Below are 26,093 nucleotides of genomic sequence, written 5' to 3'. Positions count from 1 at the left end.
ATATGGTTTGACAGATGCTCAGAAAAATCTCCTCACCCCAAAGTATATTTCACATCTAACACCTAGAATTTCATTCTTTGATGGATGCAACCCATTAAGGTGGCAGTACCTAACCCCAAATGTGGTTCTCACTCAAACACTGCAGATGTAGATAGCACCGAGTCACAATGTGTTATTATGGGATTGCTCTTGCTGAATCCATTTAAGAGACCAAGTGCTTTGGCAGAAACAGGGTCAGTGGTCTATCGTCTGTGGCCAGCCCGTCTATAACTCATCCTGGTGATTGGGTTGTGAGGGAGTTGCATGTCTTTTAAGACTTGTCTTGGGGCCAACCCTGACCATCCTGCTTATTTATGCATACAGAGGCAGTTTACATTGGCAAGCAGAGGCCTTGTAATAATGGGATTACAAAACACCCACTAATGATATTAAAAAAAATTCCAAAACCCTCTTCAAGGCTAAACTTTAAACCAAGAGGGACAGAACTGTTAAGAACACAGCCTGCAGTTGATCTAAGATCAAGGAGTGAAAAGATCTTAGAATTAGCCAGAGAGCTTGAAAAATGTATGAATGGTTCTTTAAAAATGACATTTGGGCCGGGCGTGGTGGCGCACGCCTTTAATCCCAGCACTCGGGAGGCAGAGCCAGGCGGATCTCTGTGAGTTCGAGGCCAGCCTGGGCTACCAAGTGAGCTCCAGGAAAGGCGCAAAGCTACACAGAGAAACCCTGTCTCGAAAAACCAAAAAAAAAAAAAAAAAAAAAAAAAAAAAAAAAAAAAAATAAAAATGACATTTGGGAAACTGTGTGTCTGAAATACCAACCCTGGAGGTGCCAAGAGGGAGGCATTTGCAATGACTAACAGCTTAAGGGATCTTCACGTGAAGAACGATGATGTAATGCACAGTCAGAGAGGAGGGAGAGAAGACAAAGCTATCCTTTCTCATTCTCAGGTACAATCACACTCTGGAGCATCGCCAGCTTCATCAATAGGAAGCAGGTAAAAAGGCATGATGGTACCTTGTTGGATTCTCATGCTCTTCACAGCGCAGTCAGTCCCCTTGAATACCTACACGTATTTTAAATATTTTCATTGCATCTATGTAGTATGAAAATCCTAAAAGTACGGCAGGCAGTATGATCAGCATGGGGTAACTGGCAAAGAAAAACAATTTAAAAAACAATAAGAGAAGTCATAGAAAAATTAAATTTACTTTGTGTCCGTGTGTGGACTATTATGTACTTGTATCAGAGAACAAATTTAGGAGTCGGCTCTCTCTCTCTCTCTCTCTCTCTCTCTCTCTCTCTCTCTCTCTCTCTCTCTCTCCCTCTCCTTCATGTGGGTCCCAGGGATTGAACTCAGGTCCGCAGGCTCTTTGGCAAGCACCTTTACCCACTGAACCATTTTGCCAGCCTATTTAGCTTTTTTCCTTATACACAGAGTTCTGCTCTTTGGATGAATTATGCATGGTTCCAAGAATCAATGACTAGGAAACTCTAACACAGCACTTAACTGTGTGGTGTGCATTACTGTAAGAGCCTTAACATATATTACTCAATTTAAATATGTTCGATACATTTTTAATAATGTGTAGTGCAATACTGTACTGTGATATTAAATATAGATAACTCTCTCTATTGAAGATTTCAGTGATCTTATACTTTCTTGGAACTGCAATGAAAAAGAGAAATAGCAAAGAGAAAAAGACAATGACCATTATTACAAACTTACTATAGAATGACCATAATTTTCCACATAAAATAGGATGAAAATTGTATGGGTATTTAAAGATTTTGATTCTTACCATAAATGTAAGGGTACGTTACTCAACCTAATTATGTACTAAGCTATAAAATTATTTTATTTGCAGGATTAAAAATAGTAATGGTTGTCTTTAAAAGTTTAAAAGAATGTATTATTAGATCATGATGTGTGTGCATGGGCACATGCACCACAGTGCACGTGAAGGTCAGAGGATGACATCGTGGAGCTGGTTCTCTCTTTCCACCATTATATGGGTTCGGGGGGTTGAACTCGGGTCCTAAGGCAAAGCACAGCAAGCCTTCAGTAGCTAAGCCATCAAGCAGGCTGTTTCTTGTCTTGCCTTTGCCTGTTTTCTGAAGTCATGAAGCCAAGCACCCACTCAGAAGCTCCGCTGGTTCTGCAGCTGTGGAGGAAATACTGAGTTTGAATGAAGAGAAAAGCTTTCGACCAGTGACCCTGAGATTCTCCAGCTTATGTTAGTCAGAATCAGGATCCCAGAGATACTATTAATTACAAAGCTGTTTACAGAGACTATCTAGAATCTAAGAGGCTGATAAGCCCTGTGGACACCAGAGAAATCTTCTTTCAGAACGGAGAAATCAAAAGTGCTTAGAAAAAAGAGGACAGTTCCCATTTCTACCATGTGTTTTTTTTTTTAAAGTACTCATTTAAAAACAAACAAAAAAGATTTGTTTTTAATTTTGTGTATGTGTGTGTGGTTGTGAGTTGGTGTATGTGAGTGCAGGTGCCTGCAAAGACCAGAAGAGTGTTGTGGAATAATCTTTTTGTATACTGTGAAGATTTGTCACTTGGATTGGTTTAATAAAAAGCTGAATGGCCAATAGCTATGTAGGATTTTGGGGCAGAGAGAATGCTGGGAAGAAGGGCCAAGAAACCAGGCAGATGCAGAATGAGTTGGACACACAAAATGGGATAGAGGTAAAAACCATGTGGTAGAATGTAGACTAATAAAAATATGGGTTGATTTAAGTTGTAGGAGCTAGTTAGTACAAGCCTAAGCTGTTGGCCAAGCTTTCATAATTAATAAGAAATCTTTGTGTGCTTATCTGGGAGCTTGCAAGTGGGACAGAAAAATATGTCTGCAGAAGAGGACATCAGTTCTTCTGGAGGTAGAGCTACAGGTGGTTTTGAACCACCAGATGGATGTGGGTGCTGGGACCCAGTACCAGCTTCTCCACAAGAGCAGTCATGCTATTAGCTGCTGAGCCATCTCTCTAGTCCTTCCCACTGGGGTTTTACAAAAGGCTAACTGTGGACCTTTGGGGATAATCTGAGGGGGGTACCCTTAACCAGAGATAGAAAGAGGACCAAAGTAAGAATATGAAGTCTCAAGTAACTTTAAACTTTTCAGGGGAAAAGTATCATTTCCCAAACATAAGCAAACGATGCAAAAAAAAAAAATGAGTATGCAAAATAACGTGATGAGGAAGTGAAAAATAGAAAGGCTAATTAGAAAAGGCAGGAGCCATGTGGGGAAATCACTGCTCACTCTGAAGCAGTAGTTCCCAGTCTTTGAGGTGAAAATACTCACCGAGTTAGGGGATGGCACAGTGGAGGGAGGGCTGAATGAGGACAAAGGAAAGACGTGTAAAAAAATAGAGTAACAGAGCCCATTACTTTGTTGCTAACTTTAAAAAAAAATCAAAGAAAAAGCAAGCATATTTAATAAGAACTATGTATGTTTATATACTTACCATGTCATTTGCATACACAAATTACCCAATGAGAACAGGGGAAGGCTAGAAGCTATACCACCACTGTTAGAGAAGAACAAGGCCATGTAGCGTTAGGAAGACCACATTGCAAATGACCCACACCATCCCTGCCTTTGTTTCCAATGGATGATTCTTGCTTCAGACATCAACTTCATCATTGCTCTGGTTTAAAGTCCACTGGAATTGCAGTGTTTCCAAGCCTGGCAGAATTGCCGCCTGGGGTCTCTTTTAAAGTACCACTTGAAATGACTTTCCTGGATGTCTCAACACTGTTTGGAGAGACAGACGTCAGAGGGTGGTGATGAAATCACTCACGTTGTGTGGAGAAATGCGAGGGCTTTTCCTCTTTGGTATTGAAGGCTGAGCGGCTACTGACGCCAGTGCAGCCGGTTGCCTAGGTACCTCCACCCATAAACACTTATTCGTAAAAATAAAAGGAAAGAAAATGCCTCGCCCTGCAAGAGAAAAACCTACCAAGACCTCAGTTCACTTCCTAGTCTCCCCGCTCCATCTTGGTGAAGGTGTTTTTCATAACCACTTGTCTCTGCTCAGGGAGAGACTGGTGCAGGCAGAAAAGCGGTGGGACCAGATGTGAGAAGTCTGTCAAACACCGACCCAATCCTAGGGCGCACTCTGAGGATTTACGATCACCTCCGCTGCTGGCAGGGCCTGGGGTAATGAGAGTTCCATTGTGCAGAGAAGAAGAGGCAAATCAGAGCAGAAAAGGACCTTGACTCCAGGGAAGCAGGGCTTCTGCTTCAATAAATGAGCCGATGCTGATGACATGGAATTTACTTTTAAGTCGCAAAGCTGCTGGGGACTAGATTGTAATAAAGTAAGTGTCAGACAATAAAATAATTTGGTAATGCCAACTTTTTCCTTCTGCTCTCTGTGTGTGTGTATCCGTCAGAGCATCTTAATAAAAAAGGCTAACATCTGAATTGGGACTGGGTAGAAGACACTACTCAGGTTACTTTTTATACAGGAGATATCAAAGCCAATCATTGTTTCAGATTATTATGGACCTGATATGGGTTGGAGACTGCACGTCTTATCTCATTTAACACACTGGATTCAGACAAATTCACTTTACAAATTAATTTATTGTTTTTGTCTCTCTCTGTGTGGGGGGTGTGCCTACCACAGTGCCTGTGTAGAGGTCAGAGGACAACTTTGTGGAGTCAACTCTTTCCTTCCGCCCTCTATATGGGCTCCAGGGCTCAGACCCAGGTTGCCACACTTACACATCTCTTTTTCCCACCAAGCCCCTCTTTTCTTTCTTCATGTAGGCCTAATTTACTGTCAACTTACCTTTTCTTGCCGTATCTCAGAAATTTTATTGTGTTGTCCTTTCATTTTCATTTATTTCAAGATTTAAAAAGCCGCTATAGTTTAATGTGCTTCATCTCAGATTCTAGATATAAAGTCCTTGTGACATGTGTGGTTTATAAACCCACCCTTCTCTACATCGCCTTGGCCATGGTGTTTTGTCACAGCAGCGGAAAAGTAGCTAATACATTCTCCATGCTCACTGAGACCATGACACATAGGCCTCCTTGCTATTTTTCCAAGAATCCAGTCATGTCCCTAACTTAGGCCTTTCCAGTGCTGGTTGGCATGCTGTTCTAGATCTATGACTGGGCTCACTCTCACTACCTATTGTATCATTCATTCATTCATTCATTCATTCATTCATTCATTCATTCAGTTTGTGTGTGGATGGATGCACATGCCAGGTGCTGATATGGAGAACAGAAGACACTTGCAGGAGTTGGTTCTCTCCTTCCATCTTAAGGGTCCCAGGGTCCTCACTCAGCATGTCAGACTCGGTCAGCACTTCCCCACTGAGCAATCTCACTGGCCCTTGCCTCATTTCTAAGTTTTTCTAAGACTTGTGAGGAAAACCTTCCCCGATAACCTAGTCAAAAAGCTTAACCAACAGCTACACTCTCAGTTTGTCCTATCTCCCTTCCTTGTTTTATTTTCTTCTTAATATTCATATTCATGTATGTTATAGTTATTACTTTGGGTATATTTTTCAATAGGATGGAAGTTTCATCAAAGTACACGGCAAAATATTTATGTTTAATACATGGATTGGAAGTAGTATTTATCTACTCAGCAAATGAGTGAGTATATACAGTTAAATATTCGGAAGATCTTAATGATATATGGAATCATGTCCTCTTGTAGGATGATAAAAATGCCAGAGGACACTTGAAGATCAAAGACAGATAAGGGGTGCAGAAGTTGATGGGACAAACCTGCTGCTCCTTTTGTTATTTTGCTCAAGATTTGAGGGGGTACGCTGCTGTGTCTCAAGACTTAGTTGTAGTTTTAATTTCAGTCCTCTTTGCTACTCACCAAAAGTCTCATGGAAGCTGATGAACTCACAAGGCCACTCACGAGCTGGAGTCAACAGATAGCTGCGTGTGCTTATGCTTCAGCAGATGATCGACATTAAAGTCTGGGCCCCAACCGACAAAGATTTTCCTGTTCAAGAACTATATGTAGAAAAGTACATAGTGGTGTATCCCTGTAATCGTTGTTCTTTGGGGGGAATGTGGGGGAATTGTGAGTTTGAGGATAGCCTGGACAACTTAGGGAAACCCTGTCTTCAAAATTAAAGAACTGTACACGAAGCCTAGCTTATCCACATGCAGAGCATTCACTGTTTAGTTTTGCCAGTTTAAATACTCATGTGTCTAGGAATGGCTTCAATCCACTCATGATACATAAAATAAATTAGCATTCTCACACTCTAGAGAGAAGTATGAATTTAGCACCAAATGGAATCAGCAGATGACTGAACTCTGGGCTTCCCCCCTCCTCTTCTCTTGTTTCTGTCATAAATACAACAGATGCAAGATGCTGGAATGTGAACAACCCCAGAAGGTAGATGTTTGCCTCTAATGCAGAAATAAACCATTCAAAATTTCATTCCACACAGCATGCCAGAGCTAGCAAGAACTCCTTAGTTCCTTTACTGCCATTAGGAGGACTTTATGCCTAAATGTATCACAGAAGTCTCCATCGTTCAATGAAGCATATGGCTACCTTTGATGCTAAAGACTACTAAATACCTTTTATAAATTTATATTAATGGCATCTAAGGCCAATATAAATTTCTGCCACATCAATGATTTGGAACAACTACAGTTCCCACTAAATCCTGAACATCAGTCAAACTTACAATGCACAAAGGTGTGAAACACAGCTTTTGAAAAGTAAGTCACCAGCTGGAGAGTCGGCACGGCAGTTAAGAGCATGTGCTGCTCTTGAGGAAGACCTGAGTTTGGTCCCCGGCACCTACACAGTGGCTCACAGCCGTCTGTAACTCCAGTTCCAAAGGATCCAAGACCTTCCTCTGACCTCTGCAAGCGCTAGGCACACACATGGCACACATATATACATGCATGCGAAACACTCAGACATGTAGAATGAATAAATCGAATTTAAAAATTGAGATAAGTTCAGAGGACATAGCTGTTTTTCATTAAGTAGAAAAGCAAAGTCCTTCCCAGAGGGAAAAAAATACTCTCTTCAGTTTCACCTCTTTTAAGAGCATAGCCCTCCAGGAAAATGACGGACAGCTCCTTATCAGTTGTCCATCTGTCCTATGTTCCTGAAGGGTCTGCGATGCCTGCTACCCTGTTGAGCGTTGAACTTTCATTCTCATTTTTCTTCACTGTTGGACATGTAATGAATGTGTACTCAGAGTTGGTCAATTTCAGCTAAAGAAATTCAACCTCATCAAGGGATTCTATAAAAACCAACCAACCCACCCACAGCTGAGATCATGCCTAGTGACTTAAGATGGAATGCTTTTCCTCCTAAGACAAAAACAATGTCCTTGTCGCCACTGCCATTTAACACTGTACTAGTTCTATTCAAATAATTTGAGACAAAGACACACAAAATTAACCAAATTGGAAAAGAGATGGTAAAACATCCTCTGTTTGTTGATAACATGGTTTTGTATATGAAAAATTCTCAAGAAAAATCACCTACACAATAAAGATAATAAGTCTGTAGGTTATAAGATAATATTGAAAATCATATATGTGTATATATATATATATATATATATATATATATATATATATATATATAATGGACACGCGTGCGTGCGCACACGCGCACACGCACACACACACACACACACACACACACACACACACACACACACACACATTTACAATTTTAAATCCCAAACTGAAATTAGGAAAATCATTTCAACTATAATAAGAGTGATAGAGTTAACAAAAGTACACTGAAATGATCCCTTCAATGTGACCACTGGAAACCATAAAGCACCATTAAAGAAATCCACTAAGACAGAAGTAGATGGAAGAAGAGTATATCCTGTTTTGGAAAATAACATGTTTATAACAGCAATGCAACCGAGGCAGAACTACAGGTTGAACGCGATCCCTATCAAAATTCAGCAGGGCTTTTTTCTTTTGTTCTGTGTTGCAGAACTGGACAGGATGATCCTAAATTTCATGTGGAAATGTAAGGGATCAGGAATGTCCAAAACAAACTTACAAATAAGAAAAATGTTGGGGAATACCAAATTCAAAACTCATTACAAGGCCCAGAGATGTTGCTGAAAGCATGTTTACCTAAGCACCACAAATAATAAGAACTTGCTACAATAAAACAGTGCTATAAAACAAATACATAGACCAATGCACCATAATCCAGAGTCAGACTAAATCCTTCCATTTATGGTCAGGAGGTTTTTCAACAAGGGTGCGTCAGCACGAGGCAATGGAGGAGGAACAAATGTTTGCACCTGATGGTGCCAGGACACATGACTATCTGGAAGCAAAGGAAGGAACTTGAGCCCTTTCTATACCAAAACGCAAGTTAAAGGCGATCACAGTCTTTAAGAGCGAAGTTTATACAACTCCTAGAAGGAGGTGTGGACACAAACCTTTGTCCCTTCACACTGAACAGTGATCTCTTCAGTGTGACAACAAAAGCATGGACAATGACAAAAAAAACCATGAACTTTGACCCCAGAACCTGCGTCAATGCACTCTAGCTAAAACCGGAAAGGCGCTCCTGAAAACGGCGACGTGATGGGTGAGGTGACGTGGTGGGGCCTATGGTGGCAGAGGGATAAGAGTCCCTCACTGTCATGGCCAAGGGCAGGTGTTTTGACTGGAGCAGCTGAGAGCTCGTATCTCAGATTGGGGAGGCCGGGCATCCAGAGGGAGCAAACTTGAGTTTGTAAACTCTGAAAGCCCAACTCCAGTGACACAACTCCCCCAACAAGGCTGTACCTCCTAAACAGCACCATCAATTGGGGACCAAGTATTCGAATGCCTGAGAATATGGGGGGCATACATCTCTTCCAAACCACCACATCTGAATATTGAGGAGGGAGTGTGGGAAACGGCATAGATTGGTTTGAAGAAAGAAGTGATAGATTCAATTCTGAATAAATGATGATAATGGATAGGAATTTTTTTCTCTCTGACAGATTGAACAGGACATATAAGACAGAGACATTTAAAGATGAAAACAATTTTTTTTTTTGGCTTGAACAACTGGAACGAATGCCATTCACTGTAGAAACTGTGGGCGGGTGGAGCCCACAGACTCTTCTCAGATCTCTTAGGCATCTCCTACCTCCACATCTAGAAATACCCACTCCTCCGTGAGGCATAAGCTTCCTATACTTTGTATTTCCCAGACTAACTCTTACCAATTCACCAGTTTTCACTTACTCTCTTTATGTCAGCACAAAACTAACAGTTTCTAGGGGAAATGAGACCTGAGGGCTAGATGCTCGTTTTCGCTTTGTATTCTCTCACAGCAGTCCAATCCTACCACATAGACACTTGTTGAAACCAAATCAGGGCAAGATTGTTGACCTCAGTTGTTAACACAGGGCCACCAGCTTGGCTTTTGAACATAACTCTTGTGGAGCACCATTATCTACCTTCTGTTCAAGGCCTTGCTTCCTGTTGGAGAAAACGCTAGAAAGCAGGTACTTTCTAAGACCGCCTCAGATTCACAACAATAAGGCCCAAATGATGCCGTGGTATGCCTGTGCCAAAAGATGTCATTATTGGTTTTTAAAAAGGGGCCTTGGCCAGAACACTTTCAAGGGTAGTTTATAAATAGACATCATTAGCTTCATTCAGAACACAATTAAAACAATTACTTTCTACGCTTAGCAGATCTTACCTTTTTTTTTTTTAAAAAAAATTGTCATCATAACTATGACTTTCTGAGATTATACATTTCATTTTGTGGATAACTAAATTATCATCTTCTACTCTCATGGTATTCTCATTTCCCTATTGGTGGTAATGGATATTATTAAATCATTAGGACTTATGCAAAGCCCAGTCATCGGGGGCGTTTGAGTATTCGGGCCTCAGTGAAACAAGTTGGATAGAGACAGTCATGTTGACATGTAAGTACAGCAGAGGGCAATGGCTAGATGATATGTGTTAAGTTGTACTGTGGATAGAGGAGGGCATGAGTGGAGTCGGCGCACGATAGACTGTGATGTGAGAATCCAAGAGACTTCAGAGGATAAATAGGAAGTTCCAGAAGGTACAAGGGAAGATGAGTGCCCCGCTCATGCAACTGTCCCAGGAATCTGATGTGACCATGTGGCTCTTGGAACAGGAAGAAGGCAGACCAGGGTAAGCTCATTCTCAAAGTAAACACTGTGAGCTTTATCATGGGTGTGAGCTCTATTTATAATACTTTATAATAGTCACTGGCAAGTTGTAAAGCAGTGAAGGAAGATCACTGTTAAAAAGTTGCCTCTGGTGGGATTACAGAGAAGAGAAATGATCAGTCTGATAAAACAAACACACAAACAAACAAAAACAACAACTACAACAAAACAAACTTGTGTTCTCATCAACATTTTCCTTCACATGTCCCTTTCTCCTATGTTCGCATGCACACATTTTTATAGGAATAAAATAGTCATTTCTCCCCTAAACTTGTGCCCTACTAAAGACAAGGAAACAGCCACACAGGGAAAAAAACAAAAACAAAAAACCAAAAACGTAATGAGTAGAAGGTATGGAGGCTGTTTCTCAAGGCTTCGCCTGGTTCAGTTGGCAATCAGGACCACTCGGGCTGAAAAGGCTCAACAAGACAAAGAGAAACGTGTGTATAAGAAAGACAATGATTTCTATTTCAGGCATGTTTATTTTGATCCCCAAATTTAGCTGTGTATTTGAAGAAGCCTGAAAAGGCGAGAAATGCCTGGCAATTTCAACCCCATGCCCTCTGTTGCCTAAGAGACAGTAAGAAACATTCAGGGAGTCAATATGGCCTGAAGTTTGTTCACAGCACCAGATCAAGGAAGGAAATGCGGGAAAGGTATTTTGCATTGAATCATTTAACCTCATTAATACCTTGGAAAGTTGGAATTATTATCCTCATTTTGTAGCTGAAGTTAGGTTAATTATTTTACTTGAAATCGCCTGGGGCTGGAGGGTTTTTGCATTGGAATTCCGACCTTGTAGTTATGGTTGGGTCTTGCTATTTCTATTGTAATGAGTCTGATTTCCTGCCTTGGAAATGTGCTGCCTGTCTTTTTTTTTTTTTTTTTTTTTAAAGCTTATTGTAGGTTTATTGGGCCCAGGGACATGTATGTATTATCTATTTTCCAGTTTTTCCCAAGGTCAGTTTTGTATATGCTATGAATATAAATCACAGAATAGATTAAATTAGTGAGGCAAATATCAGGGCTAATATTTCAGGACAGAGGCCAGGGACTACTTCCCTCCCTCCCTCCACCCTTCCCTCCCTCCCTCCACCCTTCCCTCCCTCCCTCCACCCTTCCCTCCCTCCCTCCCTTCCTCCCTCCCTTTCTTTTTCCTTTTTCTTTTTCTTTTTTTTTTTTTTTTTAGCTTGGCCAATTTGGATTTGAATGCTTCCAAATTCGAGGAGATAGTTTATAGTGTGCCTGGGCCTTGCCTCTCCCTCTTGCTCACATCTGTCCTATTCATGCCTCCTGCTTAGGATAAACACAAGAATTTGTAGTCTCAGCTTTAAAGCAACACCTTAGAGCAGGTGTTTCAAGCGTGTTGAATTAAACTGAAAAGCCAAACAAGATTCTCCTAGAAAAGCAACCATTAGGCAATCAGTGCTAAGAGGTTATATTTAGAATGTTTCTTTGTTATGAAAAGTAGGTGGAACTATTGAAGTTGATGGTGGCTATTTTCACTCTTTCCCCATGCATCTCTGACATATCTTTGTGCCCTTTGAATCATTCTATGGACCACACTTCAGTTTCAAGCCATAGTTTTTTCCTCAATGAAATGGGGAGAAGCAGGGGCCTATGTATTTCATGAGGCTTGTGTTCTTGCCTTAGGCAGACTTTAATTCATGAGTTAGTACCAGAAGGTCATTCAAAGCTTTCACTGAATCAGTGGCTCTCTGTCCTTCCTCATCTCAGAAACTTGAAGGATGAAATCTATGGAGAATGGAGGGTGAGTTTTAGAAAGAAATTTGCCATAGATCTGTAGGCCAGAGCCTAAGGGACAGAAGGAAGACAGCATGACTGATATGGAGTCCCGTCAGTTCTGTGGTCTGGGAGCTTTGGTAATTAGAAGGATGCAGACACTAGGGTGGGGCATGGTGAGGTGGTCAATCTACTTGACTCACCCATGAGGTCTAGGTACCTGCCTCAGTGTCAGCCACATCCTCAGATATGGCTTCGAGGCAGGTGTACTCACTTAGGAGAAGACATACCAAGGAACAAGAATCCTGAACTCCCTCCTGGCATTCCTGAGCCCTTGCCAGCACAGGACAGCCAATAGGACCACTGCCATTTCCATAAGTGCTGCTTTTAGGTCCCCTGTCCCAAAACAGCCTGGCCAGTTCCAGCTCCAATTCCCATCCTTAGGTTTTCTAATCAATCTTATTCTGCAGTTCAATTAAGGATAGTGTTTGCAATCTGAGTCATTCTAGGTATGACAATTTTTCCCCCTTGGTCTATTCTCTGTTGAGTTTCCACAGAAGAATAGGACATAAAGAAAATCTTTTTTTTTCTTTTTTTTTTTTTTTTTTTTTTCTGACCGTCTTTGAGACCAGATGCTAAAGCTACTGATAACAGAGAGAAATAATGTTGGGTAGAAAGTATATTGAGACATGATCCAGTCTTGAATCTTATCCACAGCCAGCCTATGAATGAGGAAGCTTGGGTGAGGGGAAGCGTCCTGGAAGCTCAATAGGGTTGATGTTCTGAGAACAATCGTCATTACTTTGTATGGATCTGTGTGTTCCTTTGGAGAATTATCCATTTCTGTTATTTTTTTTTTGATAAATATGCATAGAAACACTTCTTACATCTCCCCATGGGATTCTTTGAGAAAGAATCTCTGGCAATATGTTGAGCAGAAATAAACTGCTATATAACCATAAGGGATGATTGATTTGCCTGGAGGCTGAGGCTGGAGAACATTGACTCTGAGAACAGGCTGTGAGGTCCCATCTCAGGGTACAAGCAAACAAACAGGCGCTGATTTTTGCATAGGTGATTTATTTGAAATTGTTAGCATTTACTCTCCTGTCTTTCAGCGACCCGAGGTGGTATGTGTTAATGACCCCAATACCTACTTTGGAATTTCACTTAATACTATTTACCCAGTGGTTTTCCATTTGCCTATTTGACTATGATTACTTCTTTTCTTCTCCCCTTTACTGAGTTTGACCTATTAATATAAAATATAATGGGCTGGCAGTAGAAGGCTATCTCTGCTACTTAATGATGTCTTCATTATAAAAAATCTCAGAATCACTGTTTTCTTCAAAATTGTCTTTTCTTTGCCATCTGGTCTTGTTGAATATCTTCTGTCCCTCTGGTCAGTCATGGTCAAGTATTCCCATCTCCTGATTTATGTTGGAGAAAAACATTAAAATCAGCGTGCATGTGCACTGTCTTGTCCTCCAATAGAACACGAAGCTGCCCAGTGACCAATAAAGTAGTCAGCATGTGGCATCTTGGCAGAGGGAAGATTGGGAAGAGAAGCCAACCCCATAGAGCACACAGGCTTTCTTGCGACATGTCTCCCTCATCTCCAGAAAACAAACACTGCTCTTTCTTCCCATGACCAGAGTGGTTTTTTATCAGCTTCAGAAGCTTCATTTGAATGCCAGGAAGAGAAGTGCGAGCATTTGCATATAGCTATGCTTTGCTGAGCTGAGTATCTGCTGAGGCGACATGGGCAGGGATGCAGCTTAGCTGGGACTTTTCTTGGAGCCTATGAGATGCAGCTTTGTTCCAGGGCACTCAGAATCAATTGCTGTGTAGACTCTCTAGCTCTGGCCTTTCTGAAGGCCAGCTCATAACAACTTTCTCTTTTTGTGTTTATTTTCAAGCAGTGTTTTTTTTTTTTTCCTTTTTCAAATACACTTCCTTTAACCAGACAGAGAGTAGACTGCATATTCAGTTTTCTCATCATCCCCTTAACATGGGAAATGCAATCAGCAGGGCAGGTCCTCGGGAGACTTGTACCAATGTTATTTGCTAAGAGAAAGTATGAGGCACAGCCACTGGTTGGTTCTACCAACACTTGTGCTTCCTTTAACTTAAAGTAATCTTACAATGGGGCTGGAGAGATGGCTCAACAGTTAAGAGCACTGGCTGTTCTTCCAGAGAAGTTCAATCCCCCAGCAACCACATGGTAGCTCACAACCATCTATAATGGGATCTCGTGCCCTCTTCTGGCCTGGAGGCATACATGCAGGCAGAACACTGTATACATAATAAATAAATAAATAAATCTAAAAAAATTTATAAAAAAGAAAGCCAAAAATAGTGCCAGAGATGTGTTAACTTATCACGCCAAGCTCTAGGAGTCCAGTCGAAGAGAGGGTAAGAGGGATTCTATGAGCAAGGGGCATCAAGATTATGATGGGAAAATCTACAGAGACAACCAAACCAAGCTAGTGGGAACTCATGAACTTTGATCAACAGCTATGGAGCCTGCATGAGACTGGACTAGGCCCTCTGCATTAGTGAGACAGTTGTGTAGCTCGATTTGCTTAAGGGGCCCCCTGGCAGTGGGATCAGGCTCCATCCCTGGTGCATGAGCTGGCTGTTTGGAGCCCACTACCTATGGTGGGACACTTGCACAGCCTTGATGCAGGAGGAGGGGCTTGGACCTGCCTTAGCTGAATGTACCAAGCTCTGCTGAGTCTCCATGGGAGAACTTACCTTTATGGAGGAGGGAATGGAGGAAGGCTTGGGGAGGGCGGGAGGAGAGAAGAGAGGGAGATCTGTGATTGGTACGTGAAATGAATAAAAAATTTCTTAATAAAAAAAGAAAAAGTAATATTAAAATTTTTATTACATTTAGTCATATATTGTGTGGGATGTGTGTGTGTGTGTGTGTGTGTGTGTGTGTGAGTGTGTGTGTCTGTGTGTGTTGTGTGCTTCAGAATGTGTGTGGAGGTCAGAAGACAATTTGTGGGAATCTGTTCTACCTTGTGGATCCTGGGGAGTCAAACTCAAGTCATTAGGCTTGGTGGCAAGGGTCTTTATCCACTGACCCACCTTGTCAGTCCTTATATCAACTCATAATTACTAAATTATAGCAGTCATTCAGAAAAACATATGTAGTTTACACAGCTCAAAGTACATAGTTCAGTGAAAATTTCCAGCAGACACCTGCATATCTAGCACTTAGGAAAGGAAACAGAATTACCAGAGTTAGATTTCTTCTCTGATCACTCCTTAAGAATAATCACCATTCTGATTCCTGCTCTAAATTCATGTTGTCTGAGTCAAAACTTTATATAGATAGAATCAAACAACACATACTCCCATGTGGGGTTTTTCACTCTCTTGCTTGTGGCACGTTCTGTTGATTCTCATTACTTTGTTTCCAGTTTAGAACTGTTGGGAACAGGATGCTGTGAATATCTTTGTGTCTTTTGATGAACATATGAGCACATTTCCATATGTGTGCATCATCTCCCAGGGGCAGGAAAGCTTAGTGGGACATGTGTATACTCAGCTCCAGGTGGGTCTGGAAGGCAGCTTTCCAAAGCAATTGCACCAATGGTTTCAGTAACATTTAGTGTGGAGATAGAAGTAATTTAAGTTTAACTTACTGTGGCTTTTCATATACAAATTTGTTTGAATTCTCTAGACTAAATGATATTTTCTACAGTTTTGATTTCTTGGAGTAATAATAAGGATACCTGAATTCTCGATCTCCCTTTGAAGTGTATCTTCCTCTAATTTTTTTTTTAAAAAAAGATTTCTTTGTTTTTATTTTATGTGTATGAGTGATTTGCCCACACATATGTATAGCCTGGTGCATACAGAGAGCAGAGGAAGACATTGGATCCCCTGTACTGGAATTACAGAAGGTTGTAAGCCACCATATGGATGCTGGGAACTGAATTGAAGTCCTCTGCAAGAGTAGCCTGTGTTCTTAACCATGGAGCCATCTCTTCAGCCCCATATCTGACTTATTTTTAATTCATTAGTCTCCTGTTTCTTCAACAAAAATATGTTAAACTCATATGCTTTGTGTTGCTAGGTAATGGGATTCAAAATAATAAATTTTATGCCTTTCATTCACGAGAATAATGAACTGGAGGAGACAATGACGTTGACAAATATTTTTGATTTATTTCATTCAAATTTGAAAAGCTACTTCTTTAATTTAGTATTTGTAGATTTGGTAAAGAAATCCATTAATGAGTGGTCAAGCTCATCCGTAACTTCCAGATATTTTTTATTATGTATTCTTCAATATAAATCTCTCTATTTAGAGGTGGGCATACATATCTTTAACTTACACAATATAGAAGTCATTCTGTATTTCTAAACTGCCTCATGAAAAATACAGTTATCAATAGTTTAAGTCTTGTTCCATACTCCCTGTTAATGCTTATCTTTTTAATTTTTAAAATTTAAGATGTTCTGCAGTCCATTATATTCTGATACCCATTTTGTCAATTTGAACATGGTCAATATTTGTCCTTTGGGGCTAGCACATAAAGCAATTGACATCTTCAAGGAACAGTGTTTGCTTCCAGGTTCCCTTCCTTAGTGTATCATTCATGCTGGCTGAAGGTGCTGCTGCCTTCACACACAGCATGGGTCCCCAAGGAAGAGCTGATGACTCACAGATCTCTATTTCTGAACTTGCATTCTTACTGCAGAGTGGGTTTTCATTTATATTTTACTCTAACCTCATATCTGATACATCATAAATGCAGTTGACCTTTTTCTTACAAACACACCAAATTCTTCACCAAAAATTATCTTCACCAAATTCTCATCATGGTGAATGCCTTTCTGTGTTTACAATCACCGAAGCCATTTTCTAGACACTGGTAAATACCTCGTGCTCCCAAAGTCTTAGGGTTTTCACCTCATTAAGTGTTTCATGGCTCCTTCCTGTAGTAGTACTTCCTTGCCAGGACCACCAGACCACAAATAATGACGTGGAGACTTATTATCAATTATGAAAGCTTGGCCTTCATCTTAGGCTTTTTCCCAACTAGCTTTTATAACTCCAATTAACCTGCTTCTATTAATCTATGTTCTGCCACGTGGCTCTGTTACCTCTTCTCTGTACTGTATGTCCAACTTGTTCTGCATCTCTCTGGCGTCTTCGCCTCTCTTCTTACCAGAGTCCTCTCTCTCCCTAGAAGTCTTACCTATTCTCTCCTACCTAGCTACTGACCATTTAGCTCTTCATTAAACCAATCACAGTAATACATTTTCATACAATGTACAAATATCCCACAACGTCTTCATGCTTTAGCCCAGTGATCCTATCCAGTGTTAGGTACTCATTCTTTCTCACCTGCAACTGGATTATTGCCTGGCCTCCCTGGCTGCCATGTTTTCCTCTTTAGTCTATTCAAATGGCTATTGTCAAAATGGCTCTTCAAAACACCCAAGTACCCATGTGATATTGTTGCTTCCAGAATTCTTTGGCATAACATGCGAGGTGTCTCTTGCTGACTTTCCCAGCTGTATTTGTTACCTTCTTGCTTAGGTTTTCTTTCTCTCTCTCTCTCTCTTTTTGAGACAGGCTTTCTCTGTGTAGCTTTGTGCCTTTCCTGTATCTCTCTCTGTAGACCAGGCTGGCCTCGAACTCACAGAGATCCGGTGGGCTCTGCCTCCTGGGTGCTGGGATTAAAGGCGTGCGCCACCATTGCCTGGCTCATGCAGTGTCACCCACTGTAGTCTACATGCTTCTACCCTTTCTGATAGTGATAGCTGGTAATAATGTATTGCTTCCTTGAAATGAACTAGAAGAATAGATCTTAAGTAGTCCTACAACATACACATGTGTGGTGATTAGTTATGGTGAGAGTGATGTGCGTCAATTTCATTGTAGAAATCATTACATGATGTATGTTGTGTGTGTGTGCACATCATATTGTAGACCTCGAATATATACTAGTTTATCAATTATGCCTCCAAAAACTGGATAAAACTCCTCTAATAAATTTACTTTAACCACCTTTAAGCTGAAGATTTTCCTCTATACTGTAGCTTTATTTTAGTTTCTATATAATTTTAAAAAATTACTTATTTTGTATGTATAAATGTTTGCCTGCATGTATGCCTATCATGTGCATGCAGTGATCATGGAGGCCAGAAGAGAGCATCAGCTTTTCCTGTAGCTGGAATTATAGGTTTTTTGCCACCATGTTGGTGCTGGGATCTGAACCTGGGTCCCCCACAAGAGCAACAAGTGCTCCTAAGAGCTGAGCTTCCTCTCCAGTCCCCAGTTTCTATAAAATGTCTTTGTTTGTCTACACTTTTGGTTTGAGAACTTTTTCTTGACATTCCCAGCCCTTACTCAACATAATGCCTGATGCAGAATATTGGCTCAATAGTCTTTGGGTGAATGGTTGAACTAGCCAATAGCTTAGATCATTCTGTTTTTGTATTATGTATTCTTTAAAATCTCATATATTTCATTTTCCTTGCCAGGGTTAAAATTCATATGTTACTTTCTGTACCAACTTGTGTAGATGTGTAAGGTCTTCTCTTCTCTTTTTAATCCCATCTGTGAGTTTCTTCATCAGCTGGAAGCATTTAATGTCTCCTAGGCTTGGAACTCTTGTGTGTGTTTTTTCTCTGGCACATTTAAAAAAGATATTAAATAAGTGTCAGTCTTTGAGGAGCCGAATTCTGTATACCTGTCTATTCAGGGGCATCCCCACTTGACCTTGATACTGAATAAGTATTTTGAAATGGATTGGAGTTAGGATAAATAGACAACTCATGAACCCATAGTATCATCAGTTAAAGTAACCACAAACACCCATAGTAGGCTTTAATTTAGGAGAACGATGGCCATTTATCCAGGAGTGTATTTAACAATTTAAACATATAATGTGTAATATCACTTATGAGCAATGGTCTTGTCGTCTCATATGCGTTCTAAAACCTCTACCTCCCCCTTTCTATGCACTGTCACAATGTATTAATTTTGCTATGCTTACATATCCTGTTGTTCCTTGCAGGTTTCACAGGCTTGATATTTGGGGGACTGGTGCTCATTAAGGAGTCTGTCATCGCCTTAGGTAGGGATGACAAGGCACGTGTTTAAAAGCCAAAACATGTTTGTACTTTTAAAAAGCTCAGCATCCTTACAGTGTTAAAGCAATGCAGCTTATAGCAAGATATGCCTAGCCACCACCAAAGCAAGGGAAATGATATTTTAAAACTTTTAACCTTCCTCTTAGTGATTTATGTACACTATTTTCCCCCTAAACGCTGACAATATCATTCTAAATAAAGAATTATGCAAGGCTACTTTAGAGGAACTTATGTAGTATGTGTTCTGATTACGCTGCCTCACACAGAGAGTCTTCCATGGCTCTTTCTGAACATTTATGCTTTTTGTGAGTATTTCTCACGGGGGCTGTGCATCCTTTCTATTCATTATGTTCTTTACGTGATTTACATCTTTATGTGTTCTACAGTGTGATTTACATTGGTGAGTGCTGCTAAAACCAGGGATAGGAAAATCACCAAGACCATCGCAGGACAAAAATCTATATATCATTTTTGATAAAATTTAAGGGATGATTCATTATGTTTCTATAATTATTTACTGCTTTCCATATACATTCCATTTCTTACATCTCTGTGGCTTCTAAGACTGGATGAGATTGGCATGCTCAGGGTTGCATGGCTGCAGGCTATAGTCCACTTCTGCTGTTCTTGTGCATCTTGTAAGAAGGTTGGCAGAAGTATCATTATCTCTGTTTTCACAAATGGAAAAACAGATACCAAAAGAATGGGTGACGCCCATCTTTCAGTCTTCATGTCAGAGTCAAAACTAGGACCCAGATCAGAGATAAGGGGGAAATCATGGGAGGCCAAGAAAATCACAAATTGTCTTTTCTAGGGTAGTTAATGAGCATGAGCAGTGGGTTGGCAGTTGCTTGAGCCGTCCTCCCTACAATTTGTAAAGAAGTTAATCTCCAAAATGTCTGCATGGGGTAGAATATAGCTTTTGCTTTTTAGAAGAGAAGGAACTAAAAATATAGTAGCACAAGCCATTTATTAACTCCAGCAGCAATGTCCTGGGCAAGCAAGAGTGTTGTGAAAAAAAACCTCAGGAGTGTTTGTAATGAGTAAACCTGTTTAGATCTCTGTTCTTTCACCAATCTCTCTCTCTTGACACTAAGTATCTACTTAGTTAACATTGGGCAAGGAATGACAAACTTCAGCCAAAGCAGGGATGCTCAGTAACGTGCTGTGTAGAAGCACTTTATAGGTTGTGTGATATATAAATTCAGACTCCATTCTTGGATAATAAATAAAACCCTTCCCGAACAGGAAAGGATGTAGCATTGTCAGGATGAGGGCTTATTAACAAGCTACAAAGGACAAAAATGTATCCATTTTGTTCTGCCCCTTGCCGAAAGATAGTGTTTTGAAACCTCGGCTTTCTTGTTTTTAAAAAAAATGAGATAATAATCACATTTATCAAACTTTTATGAATTTTGTAAGATACCGCATATGACACAACACATGACCCTTGACAACTTTTCCAAAGAAAATTTGTGGGAGTAATTATGTGTTTGTTAAAAAAAAAAATAAGCATGACAGTATAGAGAATTCCTTTCTCCTAGTTTTCTCCATTGTTAATGTCTTAAAATTTGTCCAAACAAAAAGACCACATTGATGCACCACTATTAACTACTACTAATGGCCTTTATTTGGAATTACCAGGCTTGCACAAATGCCTTTATTCTGTTTTAGGATCCAGTCCAGAGAACAACATTGCGTAATTGTCGTGTGTTCTGTTCTGCTCTAGTTTATGACAATTTATCAACGATTTCTCGTATTTGACAAACCTTGCTGATCTCGTGAATGCTGCCCAGGCATCACATGGCGTGTTTCCAGAGCTGCTCTTACTCGTTGTGTTTCTCATTATTCCACAAGGGTTATGGTTCCCTAGAGAGCATCCCAGAAGTGACACTTTTTTGTGTGTGTGTGTCACAGTGTATCCATGTGGCATCACTGATAATGCCAGCCTTCATCACTTGGTTAAGATAGCGCTTGACAATTTTTTTCCCACTGCATCCTAAGCAGTTTTAACTAGCCATCATTTATGTTTATTGTTTCTTCTCTGACTGTGATACTCTCCAAGGAGAGTTACTCCAAATTGTCGTATCCACAGAAACATCCTTGCTGACTGCTCACACTAAAGCACTTTCATACCTCAGTTACTATTATGTTTCACATCTTGTCTCATTTGTATGTTCATTGCTTGAAACTGACTTGTTTCTAAGTTTGTCTAGTTTATTACTTGTCAATAAGTTTCCTGCCCCCCCCCAATGAACTTCAGAAGATCAACACTCTGGTGGGATTGCTCATAGCTGTACTCCTGGATTCTAACGGAAGGGCCAGTTTATGCTAAGTGCTTAGCAACTATTTGTTGGATAAATATCAAAGAAAGAAAAATATAGGATTGGCTTATTGGCATTTCTGAAATAGAAAAAGGGAGTTGAGTGGTGAAAAGTTTAATTTAGTGTTTTTAATTCACTTGGCTTGTTTTAATGAAAAGTTAAATGCAAATATTACTATCTGTGGAAAATAGGTTAAACGAATGTTAGTAATTCAAGTTGCCTGACAATGCATTTAATAATGTGTCAGAGTTTTTAGTGACTTACACGGTGAGATGATTACCCTTAATTGTCACCTTGACATAATCAAGACTTACCTGGGAAGGGAGCCTCAATGAGGTGTTGTCTAGGCTGGCCTGTGGGCACACCTGTGGGGGATTGTCTTGATTATGTTAATTAGGGTAGAAAACCCCATCTGCTGTGGGTGGCACCATTCCCTAGAGAGGGATTTCTAACTCTCAAAGGGGGCAGTGAGCTGAATACTGACATGTATGCATTGATGCAGTGCAGTCTGCTTTTGATCATGGGTATATTGCTAATGTCTACTTCCTGTTTCTGTTGCCTTGATTTCCCTGCAATGATGGACAGAAACCTGAAATTTTGAGCCCAATGAACCATTTTTTCTGTTGTGGAATATTAGTTTAAGATGTGTTACATTTGTTTTTGCTGTGGAGTATTTTTTTTTTAATGATGAAAAGATGTGTTGCATCCTTTTATGTTTCATTTGTTTAACTATAAAGCTGTGTTACTTTGCCTGTCTAAGACACCTGATTGGTCTAATAAAGAACTGAATGGCCAACAGCTGGGCAGAGAAAGGATAGATGGGGCTGGCAGGTAGAGAGAGAGAGAGAATGGGGAGAGTGAGAAAAGGAGAAGGAGAGGAGGACACTGGGCCCAGCCACCCAGCCACACAACCAGCCATGAAGTAAGAAGAAAAGTAAGATATATAGAGTAAATAAAGGTAAAAAGCCCAGAGGCAAAATGTAGTTAAAGAGAAATGGGATGATTTAAGGTAGAAAAGCTGGCAAGAAACAAGCCAAGCTAAGGCCGGCCTTTCATAAGTAAGAGTAAGTCTCTGTGTATTTATTTGGGAGCTAGGTAGTGGGCCCCCAAAGAATAACCCCCCCAAAAAAACATACATTTTTCCTTCAAGTTGGTTTTGTCAGAGTATTTTTATCTCAGCAACAGGAATCAAATCTAAGACAACATACATGGCCGACCAGTGACACCTCTCCACCTTTATGACCTTTACTTATGAACTGCCTCCTATTTCATATTGTAGACCTTCAGAACCTGAAAACTGTAGAGAGTCCTGATGCCCTTGATTAACTCCAGTTGACTGCTTAGCGCCTACATCTTTTGATTTATACTGCCCTACTTACCCTAAGGGAGGATTCAGGTAATATTCTGGTCTTCCTTCTGTGACCACTAGTAAGAGTGTTTTTTTAATTTCTCCTTTTAGGACTTAAAATCTCCAAGCCAGAGGGATGAAATCGCAGGGGCCCGGGCCACCTTGAAGGAGAACTCGCCCCTCTTGCATTCGATTTGTTCAGCTTGTTTGGAACATTCCGATGTTGCTTCGCTCAAAGCCAGTAAGGACACAGTCTGTGAAGAGATTCAGAATGCTCTTGATGTAATTTCAAATGCTTCCCAAGGCATCCAGAATGTGCCAGCACTTTCTGAACCTCAGGCAGCAACCCTGGGAAGCGCTCTTGATGAGCTGGAGGTAAGTGGAGAGAGCCAAAAATGTGACTTAATGTCTCAGTCCAAGTCAGCAGAGGCAGACTTCCGGTTCACATGTGTGAGTTGAGAGAACTTGTATTTTATGCTCTAATCAGTCTCCATGACCTTTTTGGGTCTTCCAGTGAATTAACAGCAAAGTTTCCTATCAACAGGCTCAGCATTCCTCTGCCAAAGAAGCCTTTAAGTCGTAATTGCCTGAGATTCAAGTGAAGATTTTATTTTACGTAGATCAGCTTCTAAAGTGGAGGATTTATTTACTGTACAATATTTATTATCAGCACTGTTCTTTGACAAGGGCTTATATTTTGCAAGAGCATGTAGGCAAAAAGCACACGAAACATTATAAATAACCAAATTGTGTATCAGATTATAAATGGGGTGAGGTAGTCTCAAAGATTTGAGGAGTTTAAGTCAGGAGCAGATGGAGATCTAGAACATAGGCCCAATGCCACTTCCCCTGTGTTTGTGACAGCATAAAAGCCAGGAACCCGGGTGGAGTCAGCAAGGGGGGGGGGGATGTTCACAGCCCGGGCTAAAGAGCCAATGGGACCAGGCCATAGAAGGCTGTGCAGGCCTTTCCTCTGAGCAACTGGGACTCTTTATAAGGCATTAACACGCTGAGACTCATGTCCTAAAGGAATGATGTTAGCACCACATGAGGGCAGAGTCAATGTAAATAAGGTGAGAAGCTGGGATCCAGGCGGGAGGTTATGGTAGGAACCCAAGCTCACCTCATAACTTCCATGCACCACCTCACTCCATCATATGTGGTCATGAAAGCTGCAGCAAGGCTCAGTTTTGTTAGTAAGAATCCGCTAGATAATGATAGAATGGATGGACGCATGGGACATGGGCCAAAGGAGAAATCATAGCTGGTTTCGCACACGGAGACCTCTAGCAACATAGCGAGGAGTTCATGATCTGAGATGCTATTAGGAATTAATATCTGGGCAGTGAAGAGATGGGATGAAGTCTGCCTGGGAGACAGACCTACAAAGCCGGGGCCAACTGACAATTGGTAATTAGAGAGCATTGGTTTTCAGAGTGTGCCTTACTCGGTTGAAATACACAGGCCCTTCTGCATCTTCTGTTGCTGAATAAAAGTCACCTGCCTGGTGAAGATCATGAACTCTGGAGTCAGGAGGATTCATCTGTGTAGTGAAGCTAGACTTGTCCACCATAGGACTGTGAATGGTGAGGATAGATCTCATACATCTTATCTATAGTTAATTTAAAAATTTTAACTGAGTAACTTGATAGAAGAGGTTTTCCTTAACCACGGGAAGGCTGTGGTCATAAGAAGATGAGAAACCCAGTTTTGAACAAGTTGAGGAATTTATCAGGCCTTCAAGTATGACATCAATGAATGCTGGCTATTCTAGCCCAGCAAGGAGACTCCCGAGTGGAGGTAACATAGTGGGATGCTTAAGGGTAAAAATGCTAAAGCCTTCATTCTTTCGTTTATAGTCCAGCTGTGGCACTTGCTATATTTGTGACCTTGGGAACAATATTTATAGACCTCTATTGTCCTGCTTACAAATGTTCCAATAGCAACAGCACAGTGTTATCAGGTTAAATGAATTCATAATACAGGTGTGGTTGTTCAGAGCAATGCATAGTTAACATTCAGTTTTGGAAGCAGATTTTTCCATAATAAAAAATATTTATAATTAAAATTTCTAAAGTTTTACTGATAACCAAAAAACTTATATAATGCCCAGATTGTTCTTATCAACTTCATTGTAAATTCATTAAATAATTAATACTTTTAAGTTTAAAATAGCTTTCTCTTTAATTGCATGTCTTTAAACAGGGTCTTCATTTCTAATCTGATATGATTAGCAGTATTATTGTATATTATTATATTCATGTGAAAATGCATAAAATATCTAGTTATATGCAGAGTTTAGGAACTCTGTCTGATAAAGTGAAAAAAAATGAATAGAAACTAATAATCTCCCATTAGGCAATGTTCACTCTCTGTAATGAACACACGATTGTCTTGTGTGTTAAAAGCATATCTTTTTTTTCATTTTTCTTTATTAAGAAATTTTGTACTTACTGTACAGACCACCTACAGATCCCATCTCCTTCCTCATCCCACCCCCAGCCCTCCCTCCCAAGCCACCCCACATCCCTACATCCCCCAAATCAAGGTCTCCCATGGGGAGTCAGCAGAGCCAGGCACACTTAGCCTAGGCAGGTCCAAGCCCCTTCCTACTGTACCAAGGCTGTCCAATGCATTACACCACCAGCACCGGGCTCCCAAAAGCCTGTCCATGCACGAGGGATGGATCTCGATCCCCCTGACTAGGTGCTCCCCAAACAGTTCAAGCCAAACAACTGTCTTCTATATCCAGAGGGCCTAGTCCAGTCCCATGGGGGCTCCACAGCCACTAGTCTACAGTTCATGGGCTTCCACCAGTGTGACCGGTCATCTCTATACGTCTTCCCATCATGGTCTCGAGGTCCCCCGCCTCCAGAATCCCTCCTCTCTCTCATCAATTGGATTCCCGGAGCTCAGCCTGGCACCTGGCCATGGATCTCTGCATCTGCCTCCATCAGTCACTGGACAAAGGCTCTGTGATGGCGGTTAGGGTATTCACTAGACCAGTCACCAGAGTAGACCAGTCCAGGCACCCTCTGGACCACTGCCAGCACTCCCATGTATTCAAAGCCTATCTTGATGTCTTGACTTTCAAGATTGAAAATCTCCTTTTCTAAGATCAGTCACAGATAATAGAAGGTAGCGGCTAGACTAGATGCCGGTAAACTGATAGACTCTAAAAAAAAAAAAAAAAAAAAAAAAAAAAAAAAAAAAAAAAAAAAAAATAGAAAACTTGGGGACCAGAATGCATGGGAAACTCAATTGTAATTTGAAAAGCTTGGGGGAGTTAATCAGTTATTCTATACCAGGTAGTAAGGGAAGTGGTGTGACTACCGATAAACACATAATATGT

At 40.7% G+C, this 26,093-nt stretch overlaps 1 protein-coding gene across 3 annotated transcripts in view; it reads left to right on the top strand.

Moving 5' to 3' along the window:
- The window catches only part of Ctnna3 (catenin alpha 3), a 1,489,259-nt gene that overhangs the window by 304,307 nt on the left and 1,158,859 nt on the right, over positions 1-26,093 (top strand). For all 3 annotated transcript variants that reach the window (XM_037199948.1, XM_037199947.1, XM_028881063.2), the window contains exon 6: positions 22,853-23,116. In XM_037199948.1, the coding sequence (XP_037055843.1) occupies positions 22,853-23,116 (264 nt within the window). The remainder of the gene's footprint in view (positions 1-22,852; positions 23,117-26,093) is intronic.

Source organism: Peromyscus leucopus, chromosome 16_21, assembly GCF_004664715.2.
Source record: "Peromyscus leucopus breed LL Stock chromosome 16_21, UCI_PerLeu_2.1, whole genome shotgun sequence".
Classification (NCBI taxonomy): Eukaryota; Metazoa; Chordata; class Mammalia; order Rodentia; family Cricetidae; genus Peromyscus; species Peromyscus leucopus.
This window is presented reverse-complemented; position numbering and strand designations above follow the sequence as displayed.